Source organism: Lissotriton vulgaris, chromosome 3_1 (assembly GCF_964263255.1).
Source record: "Lissotriton vulgaris chromosome 3_1, aLisVul1.2, whole genome shotgun sequence".
In the NCBI taxonomy this organism is placed as follows: Eukaryota; Metazoa; Chordata; class Amphibia; order Caudata; family Salamandridae; genus Lissotriton; species Lissotriton vulgaris.
The window spans coordinates 9,915,896-9,942,710 of record NC_141689.1 but is presented as its reverse complement, the minus strand read 5'-3'; the positions used below and the strand labels follow the sequence as shown (position 1 = coordinate 9,942,710).

At 52.8% G+C, this 26,815-nt stretch overlaps 2 protein-coding genes across 3 annotated transcripts in view; both read left to right on the top strand.

Moving 5' to 3' along the window:
• The first annotated feature begins 406 nt into the window (after window positions 1-406).
• On the top strand, window positions 407-26,485 carry LOC147725816 (uncharacterized). Its single transcript, XM_086962790.1, has 3 exons — window positions 407-721; window positions 1,683-3,600; window positions 26,475-26,485. Exons 2-3 carry the CDS (start codon window positions 2,355-2,357, stop codon window positions 26,483-26,485), a joined length of 1,257 nt encoding a protein of 418 aa, XP_086818916.1. The 5' UTR covers window positions 407-721; window positions 1,683-2,354.
• ARHGEF39 (Rho guanine nucleotide exchange factor 39) overlaps window positions 20,860-26,815 on the top strand; it is a 64,261-nt gene continuing 58,305 nt past the window's right edge. For both annotated transcript variants that reach the window (XM_086959993.1, XM_086959992.1), the window contains exon 1: window positions 20,860-20,946. The gene's annotated coding sequence lies outside the window, so the exon portion shown is untranslated. The remainder of the gene's footprint in view (window positions 20,947-26,815) is intronic.

The following is a 26,815-nucleotide window of genomic DNA, read 5'->3' as shown; positions in this document are numbered from 1 at the left end:
GAAACCGGACAAAGGATAGGGGGTGTAACCACCCCCCTTCCTGGTCCCACCCATGAAATGAAATGAAATGAATGAAGCTTATATAGCGCATGGCTTACCCTGGGGCATCTCCGCGCTTGCTTACGGAACCCGTCCTGGTATTCCCCTGTGAGATAACCCTGGCAGGGTATCCACAAGGTGAAAGCCAGGCATCCCACCGCGAGGGGTCGATGTGGAGATTAAGCAAGCTATTGCCCAGAGTCGCAGAGTGTGAACCCGTGAGTCGAGAAGGCACCGGAGCGAGAATTACCGAGTCCGTGGAATTTTTGAGCCCAAGACACGCCGAGGCGGGGAATTGAACCCTGGTCCAGGGCCGAACTCAAGCTCCAGGTCTGCCGCCTCTAACCCCTGAGCCACACTTCTCCACATGGGAGGGACCTAGTCACTAGTGCAGCCCCCTTTAGGAGAATAAAGGTAGGAGCTGGTCCCATTCCAAATTAGATTTATCCTGACAACTTTACAAGAAGAAACTCTGGACTTCGACGTTCTGCTCCACAGAAGACTGAAGAATCTCCCTTGTGGGCAAGGAGTGTCCACCCTGCAACTGCAGGCACCATCAAGCGTCCTAGCGGTTCACTTTGTCGTCCTTCCTACCGGATTCAGACTTCAGAGCCCGAAGAGACCAGGATTCCCAGACCTCTCCGACCTCTACCTACATCTGCAGCATAGCTGAGATCCGTGGGTGCGACGAGACACAGGGGACCGGCCATCTTGAAGAAACTGCACTTCGCTTCCAGCACGACTTCAGAGGTATCCTCGAGAAAGTGCTTTGGAGATTGAGAAGCCCCAGCCCTGAGCAGCTCCTGCACCGAAGACCAGCCCTCCAGCATCCACGAGATCTGCGTGGGGCCCTTTTGCTTGGTTGCTGCTCGACGCGTTGTCTGGTCACTTGCCGGCTGGCTACTGGCCTCCTAGATGACGATCCACGAAAACTACACTGCTGGTCTGGTTGCTCCAGACTGGCCCTTGCTCCCCTCCAAAAGAGGAGCACCCCGGACCCTCCTGGTCCGCACCTGACGCCTTTTCCACTCACCCCGTGGGTTGCCTTTGCCAAGGCCTGTTGATGCTGAATCCGGAACGGACACCGCCGACAGCGAGAGCCTGCGTGGGACAGCTCGTGCCTCCATCCTGGTCGTCGAAGACACCTCCTGGTCCACGTGGCTGCAGAGTCAAGCGTCCACTCTTCACCTGATCGCGATGACGACATCTGGTTCCTTCCTGGTTCCACACCGGTCACTGGCTAGTGACTTTGAACATTGTCCCCTCTGCTTTCAGGTCTTCATCTTCCTCGATCCACCCGTGGATCGCTCCGGACATCTTCCTCCTGGTCGCCTGCAGCATCTTTCTTCAAGGCTCCATAGACTTCGACGTGGAAACCCAACACACTTTGACACCTATGCACCCGCAGCCCGTGGGTGAGGTAACAAGAGCATTTCGGTGCTCAAGGGTGGATCGACTCTCCTAGTGTCCAGGTATCCTGTCGTAACTAGTAGGAACTGTCTTTTACTTACCTTTTCGTAATTTGTTCTGCCCATTGACTTTGTTCCGCATCTCGCGTGTGAGTTCACACTCTGCACACGCGTCCCATGGGCCTCCCTTTACTTACCTAAGGTTAGGGTAGGGTAGTCCCAGCAAACCTACAGCCTCTGGGCATCTTCATTTCCTAAATCGTTCTACTTATACCATTTACTTAGTATATGGTTTGTCGTGCCCCTAGGACACCATTGTAATTTTGTGCAACTTATCGTATTTTTCCTAAGAGATTGTCATGCGCTTAGCCCTCTGACCTCATAAAGAGTTCAGAGGTGTTTGTTATTAATAGATATACTGTTTATTTTCATAACAACCTGTGTGGTGTCCTTTCATCTGGTATTTAAGGGGTTATGTGTGGTAAAACAGCTGGCTTCACATGCCAAAAGAGTTTAGCCTAAGACTGCTTTGTCCATGCTACCATTAGGATAGCTGGTCTATAAGGTTGACTTACAACCAATCACCATAAGGGTTGTTTGGACTGATACAAGGTGATCGCTAGAACTAGTGAGCATCATATATCAGGCCAACTTCTCACATTGGTGTGCAGCGGTTGGGATTTGAGCTTGCTGTTGTTTTTACCAAATATAATCGTGAGATATCATTTGAAAGATCACATAAGGTACCATAGGTACATATAACAAGCTTAGAAATACTCTGAGTTCTACTGAACCAGCTGTTGTAGTAGAAAGGGCCTAGCACACCCTGACTACAACTCTTAGCAAGGGATCAGTAGGAAAACCCATAGTGTAGGTAAGTGCACCACTTACACCTCCCTAGAAAGCATGTCTATCACAGGAGAGGCCTCAGTGACTCCCCTTGTGGTTAGTGACCCTCCACAGGTCCTTTCCAGATATGCAGCCCTCAGCTTCCAGGAGATGAGACAATTGTGTACCTCCAAGGGACTGAAACAGGGTTCTAACCCTACCACTACTTTTCTGTTAGGTCTCTCAGAGACATATGATGCTAGAAGGGCTTCTAACACAGGCCCCACTGATCCTACAGATGAGGACATGCCCCCCTTAGAAAGTGGTCCAAACTCTAACCCCCCTGAAACAGAGAATGTAGATGGTAGGGAAGAGGGAGGCTTATCTGAGGATGAGGCAGACAATGGCCAACCTTTAGTCAGCAGACTTACAAGGGGCAACTTAGACCTACATAGGGAAGGAACTGGGGGAGCCCCAGTACCATCCACAAGCAGGCCTAACTTTGGGGTCAGAAGAAATAGATCTCATTCTAGGGACTCCAACAGATCTGCTCACTCCCATGCCTCTTGTGCATCTGCTCAGAGGAGGATGACTTCCCCTCAGAGAGAGCATGAGGCAAAGATGAAGGAAGGTAATCTGAGGATTCAAAGGGAAGAACTTGCCCTTGCCAAGGAGAAACTTGCTTTTGCTAGGGAGCAACAGTTGAGTGGGTTAGCACCCACTGGTGGCAGCACTTTCCCTAGGGATAAATACAGTCGTTTTGATAATAGACACCTGAGTAAAATAGTGCCCTCCTATAAGACAGGAGATGGTATCCACAAATGGATAACTGCTCTGGAGAGGGCCTGCAAAGTACAGCAGGTACCCCAGAGTCAGTGGGCAGCTATATTGTGGCTCTCCTTTGAAGGTAAAGGTAGAGATAAGCTCTTCACTGTTAGAGATGAGGATGCTAATGATTACCAAGTCTTGAAAACTGCACTGATTGATGGGTTTGGCTTAACCACTGAACAGTACAGGTTGATGTTCAGAGACACCCAGAAAACTCAGGCTCAGGATTGGACTGACTTTGTTGATAGTGCCACTAAGGCTTTGGAAGGCTGGTTACTGGGTAGTAAAGTTACTGATTACACAGGATTGTACAATCGTATTATGAGAGAGCAAATCTTAAATAATTGTCAGAAACAGTTGTTGCATCAGCACCTGATTGACTCAGATCTGACCTCTCCCCAAGAATTGGGAAATAAGGCAGACAGATGGGTCAGAACCAGGGTCAAGCAGCAGAACCAGAACCAGGGTGGTGGCCAAAAGAAAGCAGACCAAAAGGGTAATAATCAGAATCAACAAAATGACCAGAAGTCTTCAACAGGGCCCCAACAATCCAAGGAGGGTGGGTCCCTGAATTCCCAAAGGAAGAAGACTGATGTTCCAAAGAAACCATGGTGCCAATGCTGTAAAAGTAAGACTCACTGGTTTAGTGAGTGCACCAAGAAAGGCCCAGCTCCTACCACTACTGTCCCTAAGACACCTGCACCCCCTAGTACAGTTAGTAGTGATAGTGTACCCCCAAGGCTATAGTTGGGTTACCCCTGGGAACTGAGGTGGATTCTGACTTAGTCAGAATACCTACTCAGGCTGTTCTTGTTTGTACTGGGGACATGGATATGCCCCTACTGTGAGTCCCAGTACTCTGGGCAAGTACAGGCAAACGCCTTTAATCAATGGAAAAATGGCTCAGGCCTACAGGGACACATGTGCCAGTGTCACTATGGTGACACCAACCTTTGTGGACCCTGATTAGATCATGCTAGGTTCAGACTACCTAGTGACCAATGCTAGCAACGTCACTACCAATCACAGTATGGCAGTTGTTAACTTCTCCTGGGGAGGGGTAACTGGCCTCAAAAGGGTTGTAGTTAGTTCAGACCTCCCAGTAGATTGTCTCTTGGGCAATGATTTGGAATCCTCCTTGTGGTCAGATGTGGAGTACAGGACTCATGTAGAAATGTTAGGTCTCTCCTCACATGTCCTTGCTGTGACCAGGTCACAGGCCAAGAAATGCCCAGCTGAACAAGTGCTGGATCCTGGAAGAATGGACCAGACACTACCCAAGAGGAAGAACAGTATGGTTAAGGCAGAGCCTTCCCCCCTGCCTCAGGTTGAGGATCAGCCCTCTCAGGAGGCTGACCCAAAGACCCCAGAAGGAACTGTCTTAGAAGAGCTTGAACCTGAACAGGTTGAGTTTCTTGGGACAGGGGGGCCTTCCAGGGCAAACTTGAGGCAGGCACAGTTAGACTGTTCCTCCCTTGAACCCCTCAGACAGCAAGCTGCTGCTGAGGCTGCAGGGAATGCTACAGGTACCCACAAAGTATACTGGGATGAAGGACTCCTATACTCTGAGACAAGAGACCCCAAGCCTGGTGCTACCAGGAGGCTGGTCATCGCCTTGTTTCTCAGAGGTTTCCTTCTCACCTTAGCCCACGAAATTCCCCTTGCAGGTTACTTAGGCCAGAACAAGACTTGGGACAGGCTTGCCCCACAATTTCACTGGCCTCACATGTCTGAAGACACCAAAGAGTTTTGTCGCTGATGTATCACCTGTCAAGCCAGTGGCAAATCAGGTGGCACAACAAAGGCCCCCCTTATACCACTACCTGTGGTGGGGGTGCCCTTTGAAAGAGTGGGGATAGACATTGTTGGACCAATGGACCCCCCAACAGCATCTGGGCACAGGTTTATACGGGTGGTAGTGGATCATGCCACCAGGTATCCAGAAGCTATTCCCCTTAGGACCACTACAGCTCCTGTTGTGGCCAGGGCCCTACTTGGAGTTTTCTCCAGAGTTGGGTAACCTAAGGAGGTTGTCTCTGACAGGGGTGCAAACTTCATGTCAGGATACTTGACTGCAATGTGGAAGGAGTGTGGTGTAAATTACAAATTTACCACACCCTATCACCCACAGTGCAATGGGCTTGCAGAGAGATTCAACAAGACCCTAAAAGGGATGATAAAAGGGTTACCTGAAAAGCTTAGGCGAAGATGGGACATCCTTTTACCCTGCCTCCTGTTTGCTTACAGAGAGGTCCCACAGAAGGGGGTTGGCTACAGCCTTTTTGGGCTTCTGTTTGGGCATCCTGTAAGAGGACCCCTATGTCTTGTGAAGGAAGGATGGGAGTTACCTCTCAAAAAGCCTAAGCTTGACATAGTGGACTATGTACTTGGTCTCCGCTCCAGGATGGCAGAGTATATGGAGAAGGCATCCAAAAACCTTGAGGCCAGCCAAGAACTTCAAAAAGCTTGGCATGACCAAAAGGCTGTCCTGACTGTGTATCACCCAGGACAGAAGGTATGGATGTTGGAGCCAATGGCCCCAGCAGCTCTCCAAGACAAATGGTCTGGACCCTATACCATCATTGAGCAAAAGGGAGAGGTCACCTACCTGGTGGACCTTGGAACTCCCAGGAGCCCCCACAGGGTGCTTCATGTAAACAGGCTCAAGGCATTTGTCGACAGGGAGGACATGGGCTTGCTCATGGCCACAGATGAGGGACAGGAGGAAGAGAGTGACCCTCTCCCAGACCTGCTCACTCAGAACCCTGATGATGGGTCAGTAGATGGTGTAGTCTTTCTGACAGCCTCTCTGAGCATCAACAAAAGGATTGCAAACAGGTTCTTCAATCCTTTAGACAAATGTTCTCACTGACACCCAGTCAGACAGACTGGTGCACCCATGAGGTGGACACTGGTGACAGTCTGCCTGTCAAGAGTAAAATCTACAGGCAACCTGACCACGTCAGGGACTGCATAAAGAAAGAAGTACAAAAGATGTTGGAATTGGGAGTCATTGAACCCTCAGAGAGCCCTTGGGCTAGTCCTGTAGTTCTAGTGCCAAAACCTCACACCCAGGCTGGTAAGGGAGAGATGAGGTTTTGTGTAGACTACAGGGGTCTCAATGCTGTCACTAAGACAGATGCCCATCCAATACCTAGGGCAGATGAACTCATAGACAAGTTGGCTTCTGCCACCTTCTTGAGTACATTTGACCTAACAGCTGGTTATTGGCAGATCAGGTTAGCTGAGGATGCCAAGGCCTAAACAGCATTTTCTACCCCAGGAGGTCATTACCAATTTGTGGTGATGCCCTTTGGTTTGAAAAATGCACCTGCCACTTTTCAAAGGTTGGTGAATCAAGTTCTCACTGGGTTGGATGACTTTTGTGCAGCATATCTAGATGATATTGCTGTCTTCAGCTCCACCTGGGAGGATCACCTGATCCACCTGAGGAAAGTTTTGGAGGACCTGCAGAAGGCAGGCCTCACTATCAAGGCCACCAAGTGCCAGATAGGGCAGAGTCAGGTTGTGTACCTGGGCCACCTTGTAGGTGGAGGCCAGGTTCAACCATTGGAGAGAAAGATACAGGCCATAAAGGACTGGGCTCCTCCAACCACCCAGACACAGGTCAGAGCTTTCTTGGGCCTGTCTGGTTACTATAGGAAGTTTGTCAAAAATTATGGGTCCATTGTGACACCACTCAATGACTTGACAAGCAAGAAAATGCCAAAGAAAGTTCAGTGGACAGTTAGCTGTGAGAAGGCATTCGATGACCTGAAGCATGCCATGTGTACTGCACCTATTCTCAAGAGTCCTGACTACTCCAAAACCTTCATTGTCCAAACAGATGCATCTGAGTTGGGTGTGGGAGCTGTTCTATCTCAACTGAATATTGATGGTCATGACCAGCCCATTGCTTTTATAAGTAGAAGGCTGACCCCTAGAGAGAAACGTTGGTCAGCTATAGAGAGGTAGGCCTTTGCTGTGGTTTGGGCCCTGAAGAAGTTGAGGCCATACTTGTTTGGAACTCACTTCAAGATTCAGACCGGCCATAAGCCCCTCTTATTGCTAAATCAAATGATGGGTGAAAACCCAAACGTTCTTAGGTTGTCCATTTCCCTACAGGGGATGGACTTTACAGTGGAGCACAGACCAGGGACTGACCATGGCAATGCAGATGGTCTCTCCAGGTATTTCCACTTAAAACAGGAAGACTCACCTGGTCAAGGATAGTTTAATGTCCCTAAGTTTTGGGGGGGGGGTTATGTAGGAGAGTAGGGTCTGCAATCCTATGGTCACACCGGGTTTTTGCTTTTTGCTTCACTGGTTTACGACTTTCCCTGGCTGTGGGCCTGCTAATAAGACCCACAGCCTAGCTGTTCTCTCTCTAAATTGGCATCCATGTACTTTAGGTGCATTTACCAATTGGTATTGGGACACCTTATCAGCCCCTGTACAGTGTACCTTAGGTACCCAGGGCATGGGTGAAACCAAGGCCTACCAGGGGCTGAAGCATGTATTATGCCACCCCTGGCTGGCCATCTAAACAGACACAACTGGCTGGTAAGACAGCTGGGGCAAGGTGGTGTAATCACCCTTTGCTATAGATATAGTATACCTATATCTTACCCCAAAATGGACACATATACTCCTATCAGTCACTGCTATGACAGGCTTTGTCAATCCTGAAGGCAGAGTTCTTGGAATTATGTGAGATGGTGCTCTAGCATGAGCTGAGCCTGTCTACAGCTTTCGGAACCAAGTCCTTTAGCTGTTTCCATGATAACGCTATACCATATACTCTTAAGTGCATTATAATCCTCGCGGTTATTGCTAACTTTGGTATAACATTATCAAAACATGTCGAGTAAGGTGTCATACGAATTGGAATACTACCCCCTCGCAAGTTCTGGCGACATGGGTTGCATTCCACCCTTCTAGAGGGACACGACATGTATGTAACTGTGAACCCTGGTTAAAGTTAAGCAGAGCCTCAGCATCACAAAATGGATGCTGCCACCACAGACACAGGTCTGACCTCCTGCTGCTGGGAGTCCTTCCAGCGAGGGATGCCTGGACAAAGGGTTTCCTGCCTTGGGAGGTGCTAGAACCACCCCAGACGGGGTTTTGTGTATTAGGTAGGACAGGCCTGAAAGGAATGAGACATGAATGGGGCAAACAAGGTGTCCCTGTGCATACCCCGGTTCAAACCAGTTGCTGGGGCACTCCAGCCCCAACTTTGACGCGAAACCAGACAAAGGATAGGGGGTGTAACCACCCCCCTTTCTGGTCCCACCCATGGGAGGGACCTAGTCACTAGTGCAGCCCCCTTTAGGAGAATAAAGGTAGGAGCTGGTCCCATTCCAAATTAGACTTATCCTGACAACTTTACAAGAAGAAACTCTGGACTTCGACGTTCTGCTCCACAGAAGACTGAAGAATCTCCCTTGTGGGCAAGGAGTGTCCACCCTGCAACTGCAGGCACCATCAAGCGTCCTAGCGTTCACTTTGTCGTCCTTCCTACCGGATTCAGACTTCAGAGCCCGAAGAGACCAGGATTCCCAGACCTCTCCGACCTCTACCTACATCTGCAGCACAGCTGAGATCCGTGGGTGCGACGAGACACAGGGGACCGGCCATCTTGAAGAAACTGCACTTCGCTTCCAGCACGACTTCAGAGGTATCCTCGAGAAAGTGCTTTGGAGATTGAGAAGCCCCAGCCCTGAGCAGCTCCTGCACCGAAGACCAGCCCTCCAGCATCCACGAGATCTGCGTGGGGCCCTTTTGCTTGGTTGCTGCTCGACGCGTTGTCTGGTCACTTGCCGGCTGGCTACTGGCCTCCTAGATGACGATCCACGAAAACTACACTGCTGGTCTGGTTGCTCCAGACTGGCCCTTGCTCCCCTCCAAAAGAGGAGCACCCCGGACCCTCCTGGTCCGCACCTGACGCCTTTTCCACTCACCCCGTGGGTTGCCTTTGCCAAGGCCTGTTGATGCTGAATCCGGAACGGACACCGCCGACAGCGAGAGCCTGCGTGGGACAGCTCGTGCCTCCATCCTGGTCGTCGAAGACACCTCCTGGTCCACGTGGCTGCAGAGTCAAGCGTCCACTCTTCACCTGATCGCGATGACGACATCTGGTTCCTTCCTGGTTCCACACCGGTCACTGGCTAGTGACTTTGAACATTGTCCCCTCTGCTTTCAGGTCTTCATCTTCCTCGATCCACCCGTGGATCGCTCCGGACATCTTCCTCCTGGTCGCCTGCAGCATCTTTCTTCAAGGCTCCATAGACTTCGACGTGGAAACCCGACACACTTTGACACCTATGCACCCGCAGCCCGTGGGTGAGGTAACAAGAGCATTTCGGTGCTCAAGGGTGGATCGACTCTCCTAGTGTCCAGGTATCCTGTCGTAACTAGTAGGAACTGTCTTTTACTTACCTTTTCGTAATTTGTTCTGCCCATTGACTTTGTTCCGCATCTCGCGTGTGAGTTCACACTCTGCACACGCGTCCCATGGGCCTCCCTTTACTTACCTAAGGTTAGGGTAGGGTAGTCCCAGCAAACCTACAGCCTCTGGGCATCTTCATTTCCTAAATCGTTCTACTTATACCATTTACTTAGTATATGGTTTGTCGTGCCCCTAGGACACCATTGTAATTTTGTGCAACTTATCGTATTTTTCCTAAGAGATTGTCATGCGCTTAGCCCTCTGACCTCATAAAGAGTTCAGAGGTGTTTGTTATTAATAGATATACTGTTTATTTTCATAACAACCTGTGTGGTGTCCTTTCATCTGGTATTTAAGGGGTTATGTGTGGTAAAACAGCTGGCTTCACATGCCAAAAGAGTTTAGCCTAAGACTGCTTTGTCCATGCTACCATTAGGATAGCTGGTCTATAAGGTTGACTTACAACCAATCACCATAAGGGTTGTTTTGACTGATACAAGGTGATCGCTAGAACTAGTGAGCATCATATATCAGGCCAACTTCTCACATTGGTGTGCAGCGGTTGGGATTTGAGCTTGCTGTTGTTTTTACCAAATATAATCGTGAGATATCATTTGAAAGATCACATAAGGTACCATAGGTACATATAACAAGCTTAGAAATACTCTGAGTTCTACTGAACCAGCTGTTGTAGTAGAAAGGGCCTAGCACACCCTGACTACAACTCTTAGCAAGGGATCAGTAGGAAAACCCATAGTGTAGGTAAGTGCACCACTTACACCTCCCTAGAAAGCATGTCTATCACAGGAGAGGCCTCAGTGACTCCCCTTGTGGTTAGTGACCCTCCACAGGTCCTTTCCAGATATGCAGCCCTCAGCTTCCAGGAGATGAGACAATTGTGTACCTCCAAGGGACTGAAACAGGGTTCTAACCCTACCACTACTTTTCTGTTAGGTCTCTCAGAGACATATGATGCTAGAAGGGCTTCTAACACAGGCCCCACTGATCCTACAGATGAGGACATGCCCCCCTTAGAAAGTGGTCCAAACTCTAACCCCCCTGAAACAGAGAATGTAGATGGTAGGGAAGAGGGAGGCTTATCTGAGGATGAGGCAGACAATGGCCAACCTTTAGTCAGCAGACTTACAAGGGGCAACTTAGACCTACATAGGGAAGGAACTGGGGGAGCCCCAGTACCATCCACAAGCAGGCCTAACTTTGGGGTCAGAAGAAATAGATCTCATTCTAGGGACTCCAACAGATCTGCTCACTCCCATGCCTCTTGTGCATCTGCTCAGAGGAGGATGACTTCCCCTCAGAGAGAGCATGAGGCAAAGATGAAGGAAGGTAATCTGAGGATTCAAAGGGAAGAACTTGCCCTTGCCAAGGAGAAACTTGCTTTTGCTAGGGAGCAACAGTTGAGTGGGTTAGCACCCACTGGTGGCAGCACTTTCCCTAGGGATAAATACAGTCGTTTTGATAATAGACACCTGAGTAAAATAGTGCCCTCCTATAAGACAGGAGATGGTATCCACAAATGGATAACTGCTCTGGAGAGGGCCTGCAAAGTACAGCAGGTACCCCAGAGTCAGTGGGCAGCTATATTGTGGCTCTCCTTTGAAGGTAAAGGTAGAGATAAGCTCTTCACTGTTAGAGATGAGGATGCTAATGATTACCAAGTCTTGAAAACTGCACTGATTGATGGGTTTGGCTTAACCACTGAACAGTACAGGTTGATGTTCAGAGACACCCAGAAAACTCAGGCTCAGGATTGGACTGACTTTGTTGATAGTGCCACTAAGGCTTTGGAAGGCTGGTTACTGGGTAGTAAAGTTACTGATTACACAGGATTGTACAATCGTATTATGAGAGAGCAAATCTTAAATAATTGTCAGAAACAGTTGTTGCATCAGCACCTGATTGACTCAGATCTGACCTCTCCCCAAGAATTGGGAAATAAGGCAGACAGATGGGTCAGAACCAGGGTCAAGCAGCAGAACCAGAACCAGGGTGGTGGCCAAAAGAAAGCAGACCAAAAGGGTAATAATCAGAATCAACAAAATGACCAGAAGTCTTCAACAGGGCCCCAACAATCCAAGGAGGGTGGGTCCCTGAATTCCCAAAGGAAGAAGACTGATGTTCCAAAGAAACCATGGTGCCAATGCTGTAAAAGTAAGACTCACTGGTTTAGTGAGTGCACCAAGAAAGGCCCAGCTCCTACCACTACTGTCCCTAAGACACCTGCACCCCCTAGTACAGTTAGTAGTGATAGTGTACCCCCAAGGCTATAGTTGGGTTACCCCTGGGAACTGAGGTGGATTCTGACTTAGTCAGAATACCTACTCAGGCTGTTCTTGTTTGTACTGGGGACATGGATATGCCCCTACTGTGAGTCCCAGTACTCTGGGCAAGTACAGGCAAACGCCTTTAATCAATGGAAAAATGGCTCAGGCCTACAGGGACACATGTGCCAGTGTCACTATGGTGACACCAACCTTTGTGGACCCTGATTAGATCATGCTAGGTTCAGACTACCTAGTGACCAATGCTAGCAACGTCACTACCAATCACAGTATGGCAGTTGTTAACTTCTCCTGGGGAGGGGTAACTGGCCTCAAAAGGGTTGTAGTTAGTTCAGACCTCCCAGTAGATTGTCTCTTGGGCAATGATTTGGAATCCTCCTTGTGGTCAGATGTGGAGTACAGGACTCATGTAGAAATGTTAGGTCTCTCCTCACATGTCCTTGCTGTGACCAGGTCACAGGCCAAGAAATGCCCAGCTGAACAAGTGCTGGATCCTGGAAGAATGGACCAGACACTACCCAAGAGGAAGAACAGTATGGTTAAGGCAGAGCCTTCCCCCCTGCCTCAGGTTGAGGATCAGCCCTCTCAGGAGGCTGACCCAAAGACCCCAGAAGGAACTGTCTTAGAAGAGCTTGAACCTGAACAGGTTGAGTTTCTTGGGACAGGGGGGCCTTCCAGGGCAAACTTGAGGCAGGCACAGTTAGACTGTTCCTCCCTTGAACCCCTCAGACAGCAAGCTGCTGCTGAGGCTGCAGGGAATGCTACAGGTACCCACAAAGTATACTGGGATGAAGGACTCCTATACTCTGAGACAAGAGACCCCAAGCCTGGTGCTACCAGGAGGCTGGTCATCGCCTTGTTTCTCAGAGGTTTCCTTCTCACCTTAGCCCACGAAATTCCCCTTGCAGGTTACTTAGGCCAGAACAAGACTTGGGACAGGCTTGCCCCACAATTTCACTGGCCTCACATGTCTGAAGACACCAAAGAGTTTTGTCGCTGATGTATCACCTGTCAAGCCAGTGGCAAATCAGGTGGCACAACAAAGGCCCCCCTTATACCACTACCTGTGGTGGGGGTGCCCTTTGAAAGAGTGGGGATAGACATTGTTGGACCAATGGACCCCCCAACAGCATCTGGGCACAGGTTTATACGGGTGGTAGTGGATCATGCCACCAGGTATCCAGAAGCTATTCCCCTTAGGACCACTACAGCTCCTGTTGTGGCCAGGGCCCTACTTGGAGTTTTCTCCAGAGTTGGGTAACCTAAGGAGGTTGTCTCTGACAGGGGTGCAAACTTCATGTCAGGATACTTGACTGCAATGTGGAAGGAGTGTGGTGTAAATTACAAATTTACCACACCCTATCACCCACAGTGCAATGGGCTTGCAGAGAGATTCAACAAGACCCTAAAAGGGATGATAAAAGGGTTACCTGAAAAGCTTAGGCGAAGATGGGACATCCTTTTACCCTGCCTCCTGTTTGCTTACAGAGAGGTCCCACAGAAGGGGGTTGGCTACAGCCTTTTTGGGCTTCTGTTTGGGCATCCTGTAAGAGGACCCCTATGTCTTGTGAAGGAAGGATGGGAGTTACCTCTCAAAAAGCCTAAGCTTGACATAGTGGACTATGTACTTGGTCTCCGCTCCAGGATGGCAGAGTATATGGAGAAGGCATCCAAAAACCTTGAGGCCAGCCAAGAACTTCAAAAAGCTTGGCATGACCAAAAGGCTGTCCTGACTGTGTATCACCCAGGACAGAAGGTATGGATGTTGGAGCCAATGGCCCCAGCAGCTCTCCAAGACAAATGGTCTGGACCCTATACCATCATTGAGCAAAAGGGAGAGGTCACCTACCTGGTGGACCTTGGAACTCCCAGGAGCCCCCACAGGGTGCTTCATGTAAACAGGCTCAAGGCATTTGTCGACAGGGAGGACATGGGCTTGCTCATGGCCACAGATGAGGGACAGGAGGAAGAGAGTGACCCTCTCCCAGACCTGCTCACTCAGAACCCTGATGATGGGTCAGTAGATGGTGTAGTCTTTCTGACAGCCTCTCTGAGCATCAACAAAAGGATTGCAAACAGGTTCTTCAATCCTTTAGACAAATGTTCTCACTGACACCCAGTCAGACAGACTGGTGCACCCATGAGGTGGACACTGGTGACAGTCTGCCTGTCAAGAGTAAAATCTACAGGCAACCTGACCACGTCAGGGACTGCATAAAGAAAGAAGTACAAAAGATGTTGGAATTGGGAGTCATTGAACCCTCAGAGAGCCCTTGGGCTAGTCCTGTAGTTCTAGTGCCAAAACCTCACACCCAGGCTGGTAAGGGAGAGATGAGGTTTTGTGTAGACTACAGGGGTCTCAATGCTGTCACTAAGACAGATGCCCATCCAATACCTAGGGCAGATGAACTCATAGACAAGTTGGCTTCTGCCACCTTCTTGAGTACATTTGACCTAACAGCTGGTTATTGGCAGATCAGGTTAGCTGAGGATGCCAAGGCCTAAACAGCATTTTCTACCCCAGGAGGTCATTACCAATTTGTGGTGATGCCCTTTGGTTTGAAAAATGCACCTGCCACTTTTCAAAGGTTGGTGAATCAAGTTCTCACTGGGTTGGATGACTTTTGTGCAGCATATCTAGATGATATTGCTGTCTTCAGCTCCACCTGGGAGGATCACCTGATCAACCTGAGGAAAGTTTTGGAGGACCTGCAGAAGGCAGGCCTCACTATCAAGGCCACCAAGTGCCAGATAGGGCAGAGTCAGGTTGTGTACCTGGGCCACCTTGTAGGTGGAGGCCAGGTTCAACCATTGGAGAGAAAGATACAGGCCATAAAGGACTGGGCTCCTCCAACCACCCAGACACAGGTCAGAGCTTTCTTGGGCCTGTCTGGTTACTATAGGAAGTTTGTCAAAAATTATGGGTCCATTGTGACACCACTCAATGACTTGACAAGCAAGAAAATGCCAAAGAAAGTTCAGTGGACAGTTAGCTGTGAGAAGGCATTCGATGACCTGAAGCATGCCATGTGTACTGCACCTATTCTCAAGAGTCCTGACTACTCCAAAACCTTCATTGTCCAAACAGATGCATCTGAGTTGGGTGTGGGAGCTGTTCTATCTCAACTGAATATTGATGGTCATGACCAGCCCATTGCTTTTATAAGTAGAAGGCTGACCCCTAGAGAGAAACGTTGGTCAGCTATAGAGAGGTAGGCCTTTGCTGTGGTTTGGGCCCTGAAGAAGTTGAGGCCATACTTGTTTGGAACTCACTTCAAGATTCAGACCGGCCATAAGCCCCTCTTATTGCTAAATCAAATGATGGGTGAAAACCCAAACGTTCTTAGGTTGTCCATTTCCCTACAGGGGATGGACTTTACAGTGGAGCACAGACCAGGGACTGACCATGGCAATGCAGATGGTCTCTCCAGGTATTTCCACTTAAAACAGGAAGACTCACCTGGTCAAGGATAGTTTAATGTCCCTAAGTTTTGGGGGGGGGGTTATGTAGGAGAGTAGGGTCTGCAATCCTATGGTCACACCGGGTTTTTGCTTTTTGCTTCACTGGTTTACGACTTTCCCTGGCTGTGGGCCTGCTAATAAGACCCACAGCCTAGCTGTTCTCTCTCTAAATTGGCATCCATGTACTTTAGGTGCATTTACCAATTGGTATTGGGACACCTTATCAGCCCCTGTACAGTGTACCTTAGGTACCCAGGGCATGGGTGAAACCAAGGCCTACCAGGGGCTGAAGCATGTATTATGCCACCCCTGGCTGGCCATCTAAACAGACACAACTGGCTGGTAAGACAGCTGGGGCAAGGTGGTGTAATCACCCTTTGCTATAGATATAGTATACCTATATCTTACCCCAAAATGGACACATATACTCCTATCAGTCACTGCTATGACAGGCTTTGTCAATCCTGAAGGCAGAGTTCTTGGAATTATGTGAGATGGTGCTCTAGCATGAGCTGAGCCTGTCTACAGCTTTCGGAACCAAGTCCTTTAGCTGTTTCCATGATAACGCTATACCATATACTCTTAAGTGCATTATAATCCTCGCGGTTATTGCTAACTTTGGTATAACATTATCAAAACATGTCGAGTAAGGTGTCATACGAATTGGAATACTACCCCCTCGCAAGTTCTGGCGACATGGGTTGCATTCCACCCTTCTAGAGGGACACGACATGTATGTAACTGTGAACCCTGGTTAAAGTTAAGCAGAGCCTCAGCATCACAAAATGGATGCTGCCACCACAGACACAGGTCTGACCTCCTGCTGCTGGGAGTCCTTCCAGCGAGGGATGCCTGGACAAAGGGTTTCCTGCCTTGGGAGGTGCTAGAACCACCCCAGACGGGGTTTTGTGTATTAGGTAGGACAGGCCTGAAAGGAATGAGACATGAATGGGGCAAACAAGGTGTCCCTGTGCATACCCCGGTTCAAACCAGTTGCTGGGGCACTCCAGCCCCAACTTTGACGCGAAACCAGACAAAGGATAGGGGGTGTAACCACCCCCCTTTCTGGTCCCACCCATGGGAGGGACCTAGTCACTAGTGCAGCCCCCTTTAGGAGAATAAAGGTAGGAGCTGGTCCCATTCCAAATTAGACTTATCCTGACAACTTTACAAGAAGAAACTCTGGACTTCGACGTTCTGCTCCACAGAAGACTGAAGAATCTCCCTTGTGGGCAAGGAGTGTCCACCCTGCAACTGCAGGCAACATCAAGCGTCCTAGCGGTTCACTTTGTCGTCCTTCCTGCCGGATTCAGACTTTAGAGCCCGACAAGACCCGGATTCCCAGACCTCTCCGACCTCTACCTACATCTGCAGCACAGCTGAGATCTGTGGGTGCGACGAGACACGTGGGACCGGCCATCTTGAAGAAACTGCACTTCGCTTCCAGCACGACTTCAGAGGTATCCTCGAGAAAGTGTTTTGGGGATTGAGAAGCCCCAGCCCCGAGCAGCTCCTGAACCGAAGACCAGCCCTCCAGCATCCACGAGATCTGCGTGGGGGCCTTTTGCTTGGTTGCTGCTCGACGCGTTGTCTGGTCACTTGCCGGCTGGCTAGTGGCCTCCTAGACGACGATTCACGAAAACTACACTGCTGGTCTGGTTGCTCCAGACTGGCCCTTGCTCCCCTCCAAAAGAGGAGCACCCCGGACCCTCCTGGTCCGCACCTGACGCCTTTTCCACTCACCGCGTGGGTTGCCTTTGCCAAGGCCTGTTGATGTTGAATCCAGAACAGACACCGCCGACAGCGAGAGCCTGCGTGGGACAGCTCATGCCTCCACCCTGGTCGTCGAAGACACCTCCTGGTCCACGTGGCTGCAGAGTCAAGCGTCCACTCTTCACCTGATCGCGACGACGACATCTGGTTCCTTCCTGGTCCCACACCGGTCACTGGCTAGTGACTTTGAACATTGTCCCCTCTGCTTTCAGGTCTTCATCTTCCTCGATCCACCCGTGGATCGCTCCGGACATCTTCCTCCTGGTCGCCTGCAGCATCTTTCTTCAAGGCTCCATAGACTTCGACGTGGAAACCCGACACACTTTGACACCTATGCACCCGCAGCCCGTGGGTGAGGTAACAAGAGCATTTCGGTGCTCAAGAGTAGATCGACTCTCCTAGTGTCCAGGTATCCTGTCGTAACTAGTAGGAACTGTCTTTTACTTACCTTTTCGTAATTTGTTCTGCCCATTGACTTTGTTCCGCATCTCGTGTGTGAGTTCACACTCTGCACACGCGTCCCGTGGGCCTCCCTTTACTTACCTAAGGTTAGGGTAGGGTAGTCCCAGCGAACCTACAGCCTCTGGGCATCTTCATTTCCTAACTCGTTCTACTTATACCATTTACTTAGTATATGGTTTGTCGTGCCCCTAGGGCACCATTGTAATTTTGTGCAACTTATCGTATTTTTCCTAAGAGATTGTCATGTGCTTAGCCCTCTGACCTCATAAAGAGTTCAGAGGTGTTTGTTATTAATAAATATACTGTTTATTTTCATAACAACCTGTGTGGTGTCCTTTCATCTGGTATTCAAGGGGTTATGTGTGGTAAAACAGCTGGCTTCACATGCCAAAAGAGTTTAGCCTAAGACTGCTTTGTCCATGCTACCATTAGGATAGCTGGTCTATAAGGTTGACTTACAACCAATCACCATAAGGGTTGTTTTGACTGATACAAGGTGATCACTAGAACTAGTGAGCATCATATATCAGGCCAACTTCTCACACCCCCCTCTTCAAACACCCGGAGCCCCCCCGTGCCTCAAACTACACAAAGGCTGGGCTAGCACCTGGAGGCAGGCGTTGCGGCGCCTGTGTTCTCCTGTCCCCTGTACTTATCTGCCTCCCGTGCACTCCTGTCCCCATATAGTCCTGTCCACTGTGCTCTCCTCCCTCCCGTGCTCTCCTGTCCCTGTGCTCTCTTGACCCCCCCTGCTCTCCTGTCCCACGTGCTGTCCTGTCCCATGTGCTCTCCTGTCCCCGTGCTCTCCTCCCTCCCCTGCTCTCCTGTCCCCGTGCTCTTCTGTCCTTCGTGCTCTCCTGTCCCCCATGCTCTCCTGTCCCCCATCCTCTCCTCCCCCCTGTGCTCTCCTGTCCCTGTGCTCTCCTGTCCCCCGTGCTCTCCTGTCCCCGTGCTCTCCTCTCCCCGTGCTCTCCTGTCCCTGTGCTCTCCTCTCCTCCGTGCTCTCCTGTCCTCCGTGCACTCCTGTCCCTGTGCCCTCCTCTCCTCCGTGCTCTCCTGTCCTCTGTACTCTCCGGTCCTTTATGCTCTCCTGTTCCCCGTGCTCTCCTCTCCCCTGTGCGTGCTCTCCTGTCCCTCGTGCTCTCCTGTCCCTGTGCTTCTCTGCTCCCGTGCTTCTCTGTCCCCGTGCTTCTCTGCCCCGTGCTTCTTTGCCCCTGTCCTTGTCTGCCCCGTGCTTCTCTGCCCCCGTGTTTCTCTGCCCCCGAGCTTCTCTGTCCCCCCGTGCTTCTCTGCCCTGTGGTTCTCTGCCCCCCTGTGTTTCTTTCCCCCTGTGGTTCTGTGCCCGTGCTTGCCTGCCCCGTGCTTCTCTGCCCCCGTGTTTCTCTGCCCCGTGCTTCTCTGCCCCCGTGTTTCTCTGCCCCCGTGCTTCTCTGTCACCCTGTGCTTCTCTCGCCCCCTGCTTCTCTACCCCATCCTTTTGTCCATGACTATGGAAGTGCCTTCCCAGTGTGTTCATGTGGTTTGAGTGGTGTTGAGTGTTCTGCCATTCATTTCCGTTAGTATCCTTCTACCTGTGTTTGGTTCTCTTTTGTAACTTGCACACGTCACTTTTCTCTTGTAACAAACTGTTTGCTACCTCTTACATTTTGTTTCCTTTCGATACTTGCACAAGTGCCACCATTGCCTATGTGACGTCTGTTCTTGTGTTTGAGTGTCTTCCATTTATTGCAGTATTATACCTCTACTTGTACTTTGTTCGCTTCTGTAACCTGCACACATGTCACTTTTTCCTCCTGTAATGCACCGTTTGCTACCTCTTGAAGTCCTGTCAAGTATCACGCCTCAGGTGTGACACGCATGCATTTCAGTGTGGTGCTCCGCATCACCGCACTGAACTGCATTGTCACGCATAAGCATAGCCTCAGAGCTATTACATAAATCACCCTGCAAACAGTGTGCGGCAGCTAGAAGTGCGCGCCAGTGTCTGTGCAGGCTGTTCCCGTAGGCTTGGGCGCCCTTCTAGCTGTTCGGGCTCAGACTCACAGATACAAAATATCTATCTTTTTGTATTCCCACAGGGCGCGCAGAGAGCCTGAGTGATGTCACAGCCCGGCTTAGGTTCAGTGAGAGACCCAGTCTCAGACTGGCCGTAGTGCCGGCGCAGGATGACGTAACAAAGATGGACAAGTAGAAGGCAGAAAAGAGAATCGCAGGTAGGTTGAAATTCGTTATTTCGGTTATAATGATATCGCAGCTAAGCCTCAAACATCCTGCCTCAGCAAGCGCCTCATGTGGAATCCAGAGCCCATTAGACATCAGCACAGAACCCTAAGTGAGCGCGGGGATGCCTCCGGGTCACCAGGCGCTCTATAAATCACTAAATAAATAAGTCATCAGCACTCCAAGTGTCATCACCTAGAATACTAATGACCTCACATGAAGCTGGCACAACATACAACATATCTCCTTTCCTTATAATAAAAAAAACACGGCACAACATACTGCAATTTTTCATCCACGGAATGGCGCAGAATGACAGCTGTCATCAACATAGGATCACAGAAGATGCATTAACCCCTTCGAGGCTATTGACGAGCTGGGCTCGTCATCGCGCTTACCTGTCCTGCGCGGATGACAAGGCCAGCTCGTCACGTAACGCGGTAATTTCGAATCTGCCGCGCACAGCGGGAAAAGCCGCCGCAGCGATGCGGTTAAGAATAAATACAATGTCATTTCTAAAATCAAAATCATATCTATTCATTAAATTGCTTTCTTATAACAGTTTTAGAACACCCAATAAAGCGCCTCTCACTGTCTAAAAACAAGGACATGAGACAAAATTGCCGCAATCTGTCCGGACCGCTGGTGAAAAACGGGGCCTGTCCGGGCAAATCCGGGACGTCTGGTCCCCTTGGTGTCATTTGTAATATTTATGAGTTTCCCTTCTCTTGATTGCTTTGTTTTGCGAGCAGGAAAGTGTCACTCATAGCGCTTGTAAAGTCACTCGTATTTACATTGAAATTCTAAAAGTGTCACAGCTGGCGCTTTGAAACCTTGGCAGCGATGCTCTTGTGTTTTGTTTGGTCCCAGTTGTAACTTTCGCCCTCGGGTAAAGTCCGCGCGAGACAAAAACGCATCAATAAAATAAAGGAATAAGAAAAAAGAGAGAAATCAGTGCTGCGCAGGCGCACGTCTCTGCGCTGACGCTCGTGACCCGGAAGCACCAGCCGCGCGCCCCCTCTCTGCGTACGGAGGCGTACCCTCCAACTTCCGGGTGAGGCCGCGGCGCACGGGGGACTCATCCGTACGGACCGCCCCCTCTGCTGTTTCCGGGTATGCCTGTCACTTCCGGGCTCCAAGTTTGAATTCCGCAGGCAGCTCAGGGAGACAGGTGAGGGGTGCGTCTTTAGGGGTACAGCCCCCCCCCCGGGGAGGGGCCACACCTGGGGCCCCCAGCGATGGCAGGAGACCCTGGAGGTACGGGGGGGCTGAGGCAGAGCTGGGAGGAGCACCCCAAGGACTCCTGCATGTATAGGGGCTCTGGGGATGAGGTACAGCGCCCCCCCCCCACGGCGAGGGGCCACACCTGGGGCCCCCAGCGAGGGCAGGAGACCCTGGAGGTACGGGGGGGGCGCTGAGGCAGAGCTGGGAGGAGCACCCCAAGGACTCCTGCATGTACAGGGGCTCTGGGGATGAGGTACAGCCCCCCCCCGCGGCGAGGGGCCACACCTGGGGCCCCCAGCGAGGGCAGGAGACCCTAGAGGTACGGGGGGGCTGCGGCAGAGCTGGGAGGAGCACCCAAGGACTCCATGTACAGGGGCTCTGGGGATGAGGTACAGCCCCCGCGGCGAGGGGCCACACCTGGGGCCCCCAGCGAGGGCAGGAGACCCTGGAGGTACGGGGGGGCTGCGGCAGAGCTGGGAGGAGCACCCCAAGGACCTCTGCATGTACAGGGGCTCTGGGGATGAGGTACAGCCCCCGCGGCGAGGGGCCACACCTGGGGCCCCCAGCGAGGGCAGGAGACCCTAGAGGTACGGGGGGGCTGCGGCAGAGCTGGGAGGAGCACCCCAAGGACCTCTGCATGTACAGGGGCTCTGGGGATGAGGTACAGCCCCCGCGGCGAGGGGCCACACCTGGGGCCCCCAGCGAGGGCAGGAGACCCTAGAGGTACGGGGGGGCTGCGGCAGAGCTGGGAGGAGCACCCCAAGGACCTCTGCATGTACAGGGGCTCTGGGGATGAGGTACAGCCCCCGCGGCGAGGGGCCACACCTGGGGCCCCCAGCGTGGGCAGGAGACCCTGGAGGTACGGGGGGGCTGCGGCAGAGCTGGGAGGAGCACCCCAAGGACCTCTGCATGTACAGGGGCTCTGGGGATGAGGTACAGCCCCCGCGGCGAGGGGCCACACCTGGGGCCCCCAGCGAGGGCAGGAGACCCTAGAGGTACGGGGGGGCTGCGGCAGAGCTGGGAGGAGCACCCAAGGACTCCATGTACAGGGGCTCTGGGGATGAGGTACAGCCCCCGCGGCGAGGGGCCACACCTGGGGCCCCCAGCGAGGGCAGGAGACCCTAGAGGTACGGGGGGGCTGCGGCAGAGCTGGGAGGAGCACCCCAAGGACCTCTGCATGTACAGGGGCTCTGGGGATGAGGTACAGCCCCCGCGGCGAGGGGCCACACCTGGGGCCCCCAGCGAGGGCAGGAGACCCTAGAGGTACGGGGGGGCTGCGGCAGAGCTGGGAGGAGCACCCCAAGGACCTCTGCATGTACAGGGGCTCTGGGGATGAGGTACAGCCCCCGCGGCGAGGGGCCACACCTGGGGCCCCCAGCGTGGGCAGGAGACCCTGGAGGTACGGGGGGGCTGCGGCAGAGCTGGGAGGAGCACCCCAAGGACCTCTGCATGTACAGGGGCTCTGGGGATGAGGTACAGCCCCCCCCCGCGGCGAGGGGCCACACCTGGGGCCCCCAGCGAGGGCAGGAGACCCTGGAGGTACGGGGGGGCTGCGGCAGAGCTGGGAGGAGCACCCCAAGGACCTCTGCATGTACAGGGGCTCTGGGGATGAGGTACAGCCCCCCCCCCCGCGGCGAGGGGCCACACCTGGGGCCCCCAGCGAGGGCAGGAGACCCTGGAGGTACGGGGGGCTGAGGCAGAGCTGGGAGGAGCACCCCAAGGACTCCATGTACAGGGGCTCTGGGGATGAGGTACAGCCCCCCCGCGGCGAGGGGCCACACCTGGTGCCCCCAGCGTGGGCAGGAGACCCTGGAGGTACGGGGGGCTGAGGCAGAGCTGGGAGGAGCACCCCAAGGACCTCTGCATGTACAGGGGCTCTGGGGATGAGGTACAGCCCCCGCGGCGAGGGGCCACACCTGGGGCCCCCAGCGAGGGCAGGAGACCCTGGAGGTACGGGGGGGCTGCGGCAGAGCTGGGAGGAGCACCCCAAGGACCTCTGCATGTACAGGGGCTCTGGGGATGAGGTACAGCCCCCCCCCCCCGCGGCGAGGGGCCACACCTGGGGCCCCCAGCGAGGGCAGGAGACCCTAGAGGTACGGGGGGGCTGCGGCAGAGCTGGGAGGAGCACCCCAAGGACCTCTGCATGTACAGGGGCTCTGGGGATGAGGTACAGCCCCCGCGGCGAGGGGCCACACCTGGGGCCCCCAGCGAGGGCAGGAGACCCTGGAGGTACGGGGGGGCTGCGGCAGAGCTGGGAGGAGCACCCCAAGGACCTCTGCATGTACAGGGGCTCTGGGGATGAGGTACAGCCCCCGCGGCGAGGGGCCACACCTGGGGCCCCCAGCGAGGGCAGGAGACCCTGGAGGTACGGGGGGGCTGCGGCAGAGCTGGGAGGAGCACCCCAAGGACCTCTGCATGTACAGGGGCTCTGGGGATGAGGTACAGCCCCCCCGCGGCGAGGGGCCACACCTGGGGCCCCCAGCGTGGGCAGGAGACCCTGGAGGTAAGGGGGGGCTGAGGCAGACTTGGGAGGAGCACCCCAAGGACTCCTGCATGTACAGGGGCTCTGGGGATGAGGTACAGCCCCCCCCCCGCGGCGAGGGGCCACACCTGGGGCCCCCAGCGTGGGCAGGAGACCCTGGAGGTAAGGGGGGGCTGAGGCAGACTTGGGAGGAGCACCCCAAGGACTCCTGCATGTACAGGGGCTCTGGGGATGAGGTACAGCCCCCCCCACCCCCCCTCCCCGCGGCGAGGGGCCACACCCCCCCCACCCCCCCTGCGGCGCGGGGCCACACCTGGGGCCCCCCAGCGTTGGCAGGAGACCCTGGAGGTACGGGGGGCTGCGGCAGAGCTGGGAGGAGCACCCCAAGGACCTCTGCATGTACAGGGGCTCTGGGGATGAGGTACAGCCCCCCCCGCGGCGAGGGGCCACACCTGGTGCCCCCAGCGTGGGCAGGAGACCCTGGAGGTACGGGGGGCTGCGGCAGAGCTGGGAGGAGCACCCCAAGGACTCCTGCATGTACAGGGGCTCTGGGGATGAGGTACAGCCCCCCCCCCCCGCGGCGAGGGGCCACACCTGGGGCCCCCAGCGAGGGCAGGAGACCCTGGAGGTACGGGGGGGGGGGCTGAGGCAGAGCTGGGAGGAGCACCCAAGGACTCCATGTACAGGGGCTCTGGGGATGAGGTACAGCCCCCCGCGGCGAGGGGCCACACCTGGTGCCCCCAGCGTGGGCAGGAGACCCTGGAGGTACGGGGGGCTGCGGCAAAGCTGGGAGGAGCACCCCAAGGACTCCTGCATGTACAGGGGCTCTGGGGATGAGGTACAGCCCCCCGCGGCGAGGGGCCACACCTGGGGCCCCCAGCGTGGGCAGGAGACCCTGGAGGTAAGGGGGGGCTGAGGCAGAGCTGGGAGGAGCACCCCAAGGACTCCATGTACAGGGGCTCTGGGGATAAGTTACAGCCCCCCAACGGCGAGGGGCCACACCTGGGACCCCCAGCGAGGGCAGGAGACCCCACAGGTCGGGGGCCCAGACATCACAGGGGTTCATGAGTACTTGCTGGATACCAGGGGTTATTGCGCCTGTTGTAGCTTCCCTCCAACATTAGTTACGCCTTGTTCTTAAAAACATTATTTGGGATGTGGATAAAAAGTCAGGGCAAGGGCACTATGGACACTGTAAGCACCGCTGCTCCTGGTGGGAGCTCGCCCTGCCTTCCTCTAATAGGAACCAGCCAGACAGCAACACAAGCTGCTTAACAATCCAAGCCTGCGAGGTGCTGCAGGTCAGACATACAGATAGGAGCACGGGATATACATTTATTGTAACAAGCATTTGCAATGCAATAAGTATCGCATTTGTTGAAGTTACAGCTCTTGGCGTAAAAAATGACAATGTTTTTTACTTTTATAATTACTCGTCTGCAAATAAAAAACAAAGTTAAAAAAGTCATTTTCAACGCCAACACCTTTTAACAAATGCGAGACCTATTGCATTGCGAATGCTGGTTTTAACCTGGGGATTGCTGTTTACAAGCTTCTCTCACTTCGCAGTAAGAAGGGAGAGCTCATTGCTGGGTACAGAGAGTGTTAAAAGGAAAGGCAGTAGCACCCGATAAAATGTAAATACCTGGAAACGAACTTCACAGATTCGACAGCGAGGGAAGCAATGCACAAAACGAAACTCATTTTATTGTAATTCTGTAGTGTGATGGAAACACTGGTTTGAAATGGATCAAAACAAACCAAGACACTTTACTTGGTGATGCACAAATGATAAATATTCACTGAAACCTCATTTCCACGCCTTATCGTTTGTGCACTGTAGGTGTTCTATAAAATGACATGTCTGCAAATGTAGTGGCCGTTTCAATGGGAAATCTGCTGTCTGTAAATCACATTGCGGTGCCAAACGATGCTTTCCATACATTTAAAAAACACGTTCTAAAAAGTGACTTTTAGTTCTAAAACGTTTAGGAATCCCTGCACTCTATCGTATTTTCGTGAATTGACACTGAGGTTTTCACCGTTAAACTTGGGGTAATATCCAAAAAGGGTTGGGCTCCAATCCCGCTTTCGTTCGGCCCTGTAAAAAAAAAATCGCCTGAAACCCAGCCCCAGCAAAGAGCTCAGCGGCACCTCCAACACCCCCAGTGGGGAGGGGGGGCCGGCCGAGCACTTTGCCAGGGCCGGTTGTGGTTCCCAGTCCGGTCCTGGGAATTGGCAAGGACTTTTAGCCGTAAGGAATGGGAGAGTATTTATTATAGAGCACGTCACTCTGCCTACCATATGGGGCTTACACACACCTTAACAAAAATTGTGGCTTATTGGTATTACACCCACAAAAGGCTACACAAAATGGACCGTTCCAAGGATGCATTGTGTTGACAGGGCTGTGGGCAGGTAGGAACTTTGGTGCTTCTGCTTTGAGATTGTACACTCCTTCAGGGATATTGGCAACAGATTCTGGATGAGGTGGATGTGCATTTTGATACAGAGATTCCCCGTCTTCCATCATATGTCCTCCTGGGACTCCCAAATTCTCTGACATACCCGCTGCGCTCCCGTAAAGGTCGCCTGATTGCGATCGCGTTGGGCTCAGCGATACAAAACATTCTCACTCACTGGAGGACGAAGCTTGTCCCTACATTGCATGGATGGTTACATCGCCTCTGGCTAGTGCTTGGCATGGAAAAGCTCTCTCTGACAGCAGCTGGGGAGGGAGCCAAATATGCAGAGCTGTGGCAGCCCATGTCATTGCTGTCTTCGGAATTCCGCGAGGTCACCTCCCCCCAATATCTCAGACTGTTGCGTCTCTCGGAGACGGAGGATGGATGACTCGGTTAGCGCGAATGGACCACGGTACAATAAGTGGTGGACACTGAACGTGGGTGTGGGGTGGGGGGAGGGGGGTAGGATAGGGGGTAGTGGGGGGGGGGGTTTAGTCATGGGTTTCTTTTTCTTGTTTTCCTTTTTAGGTCGAGCCTAGACATGCAAGCAAGCGAAGCTTGCTTGTGTCTGCTCGAAACCTATTGTCAGCCGTATTTGGGAATGTGGACACAAGTCAGACGCGCGCTTTGCTATTCTCAGTTTTGACCGCGGGAGCACGCTCCTAGCTACTTGCTGTGTGTGCTTTGTCAGTTTCGCTTTCGAGCCAGTGCCCCTGGGGGGCCTCGTGGGCTCTGGAGAGATGCCGGCACTATCGTTGGAGTCCCACACCTGGGACTCCAAATACCATGGCCCTCGCAGCCCTCAACATGCTCAGAGTACCTCCTGTCCCCAGAAACGCAAGCACGGAGCCCCACTCACCGGGACTTCT

Excerpts from the sequence above, each read along its gene's own strand:
- LOC147725816 (XM_086962790.1), top strand. The coding sequence starts at position 2,355 with ATGTCTATCACAGGAGAGGCCTCAGTGACTCCCCTTGTGGTTAGTGAC.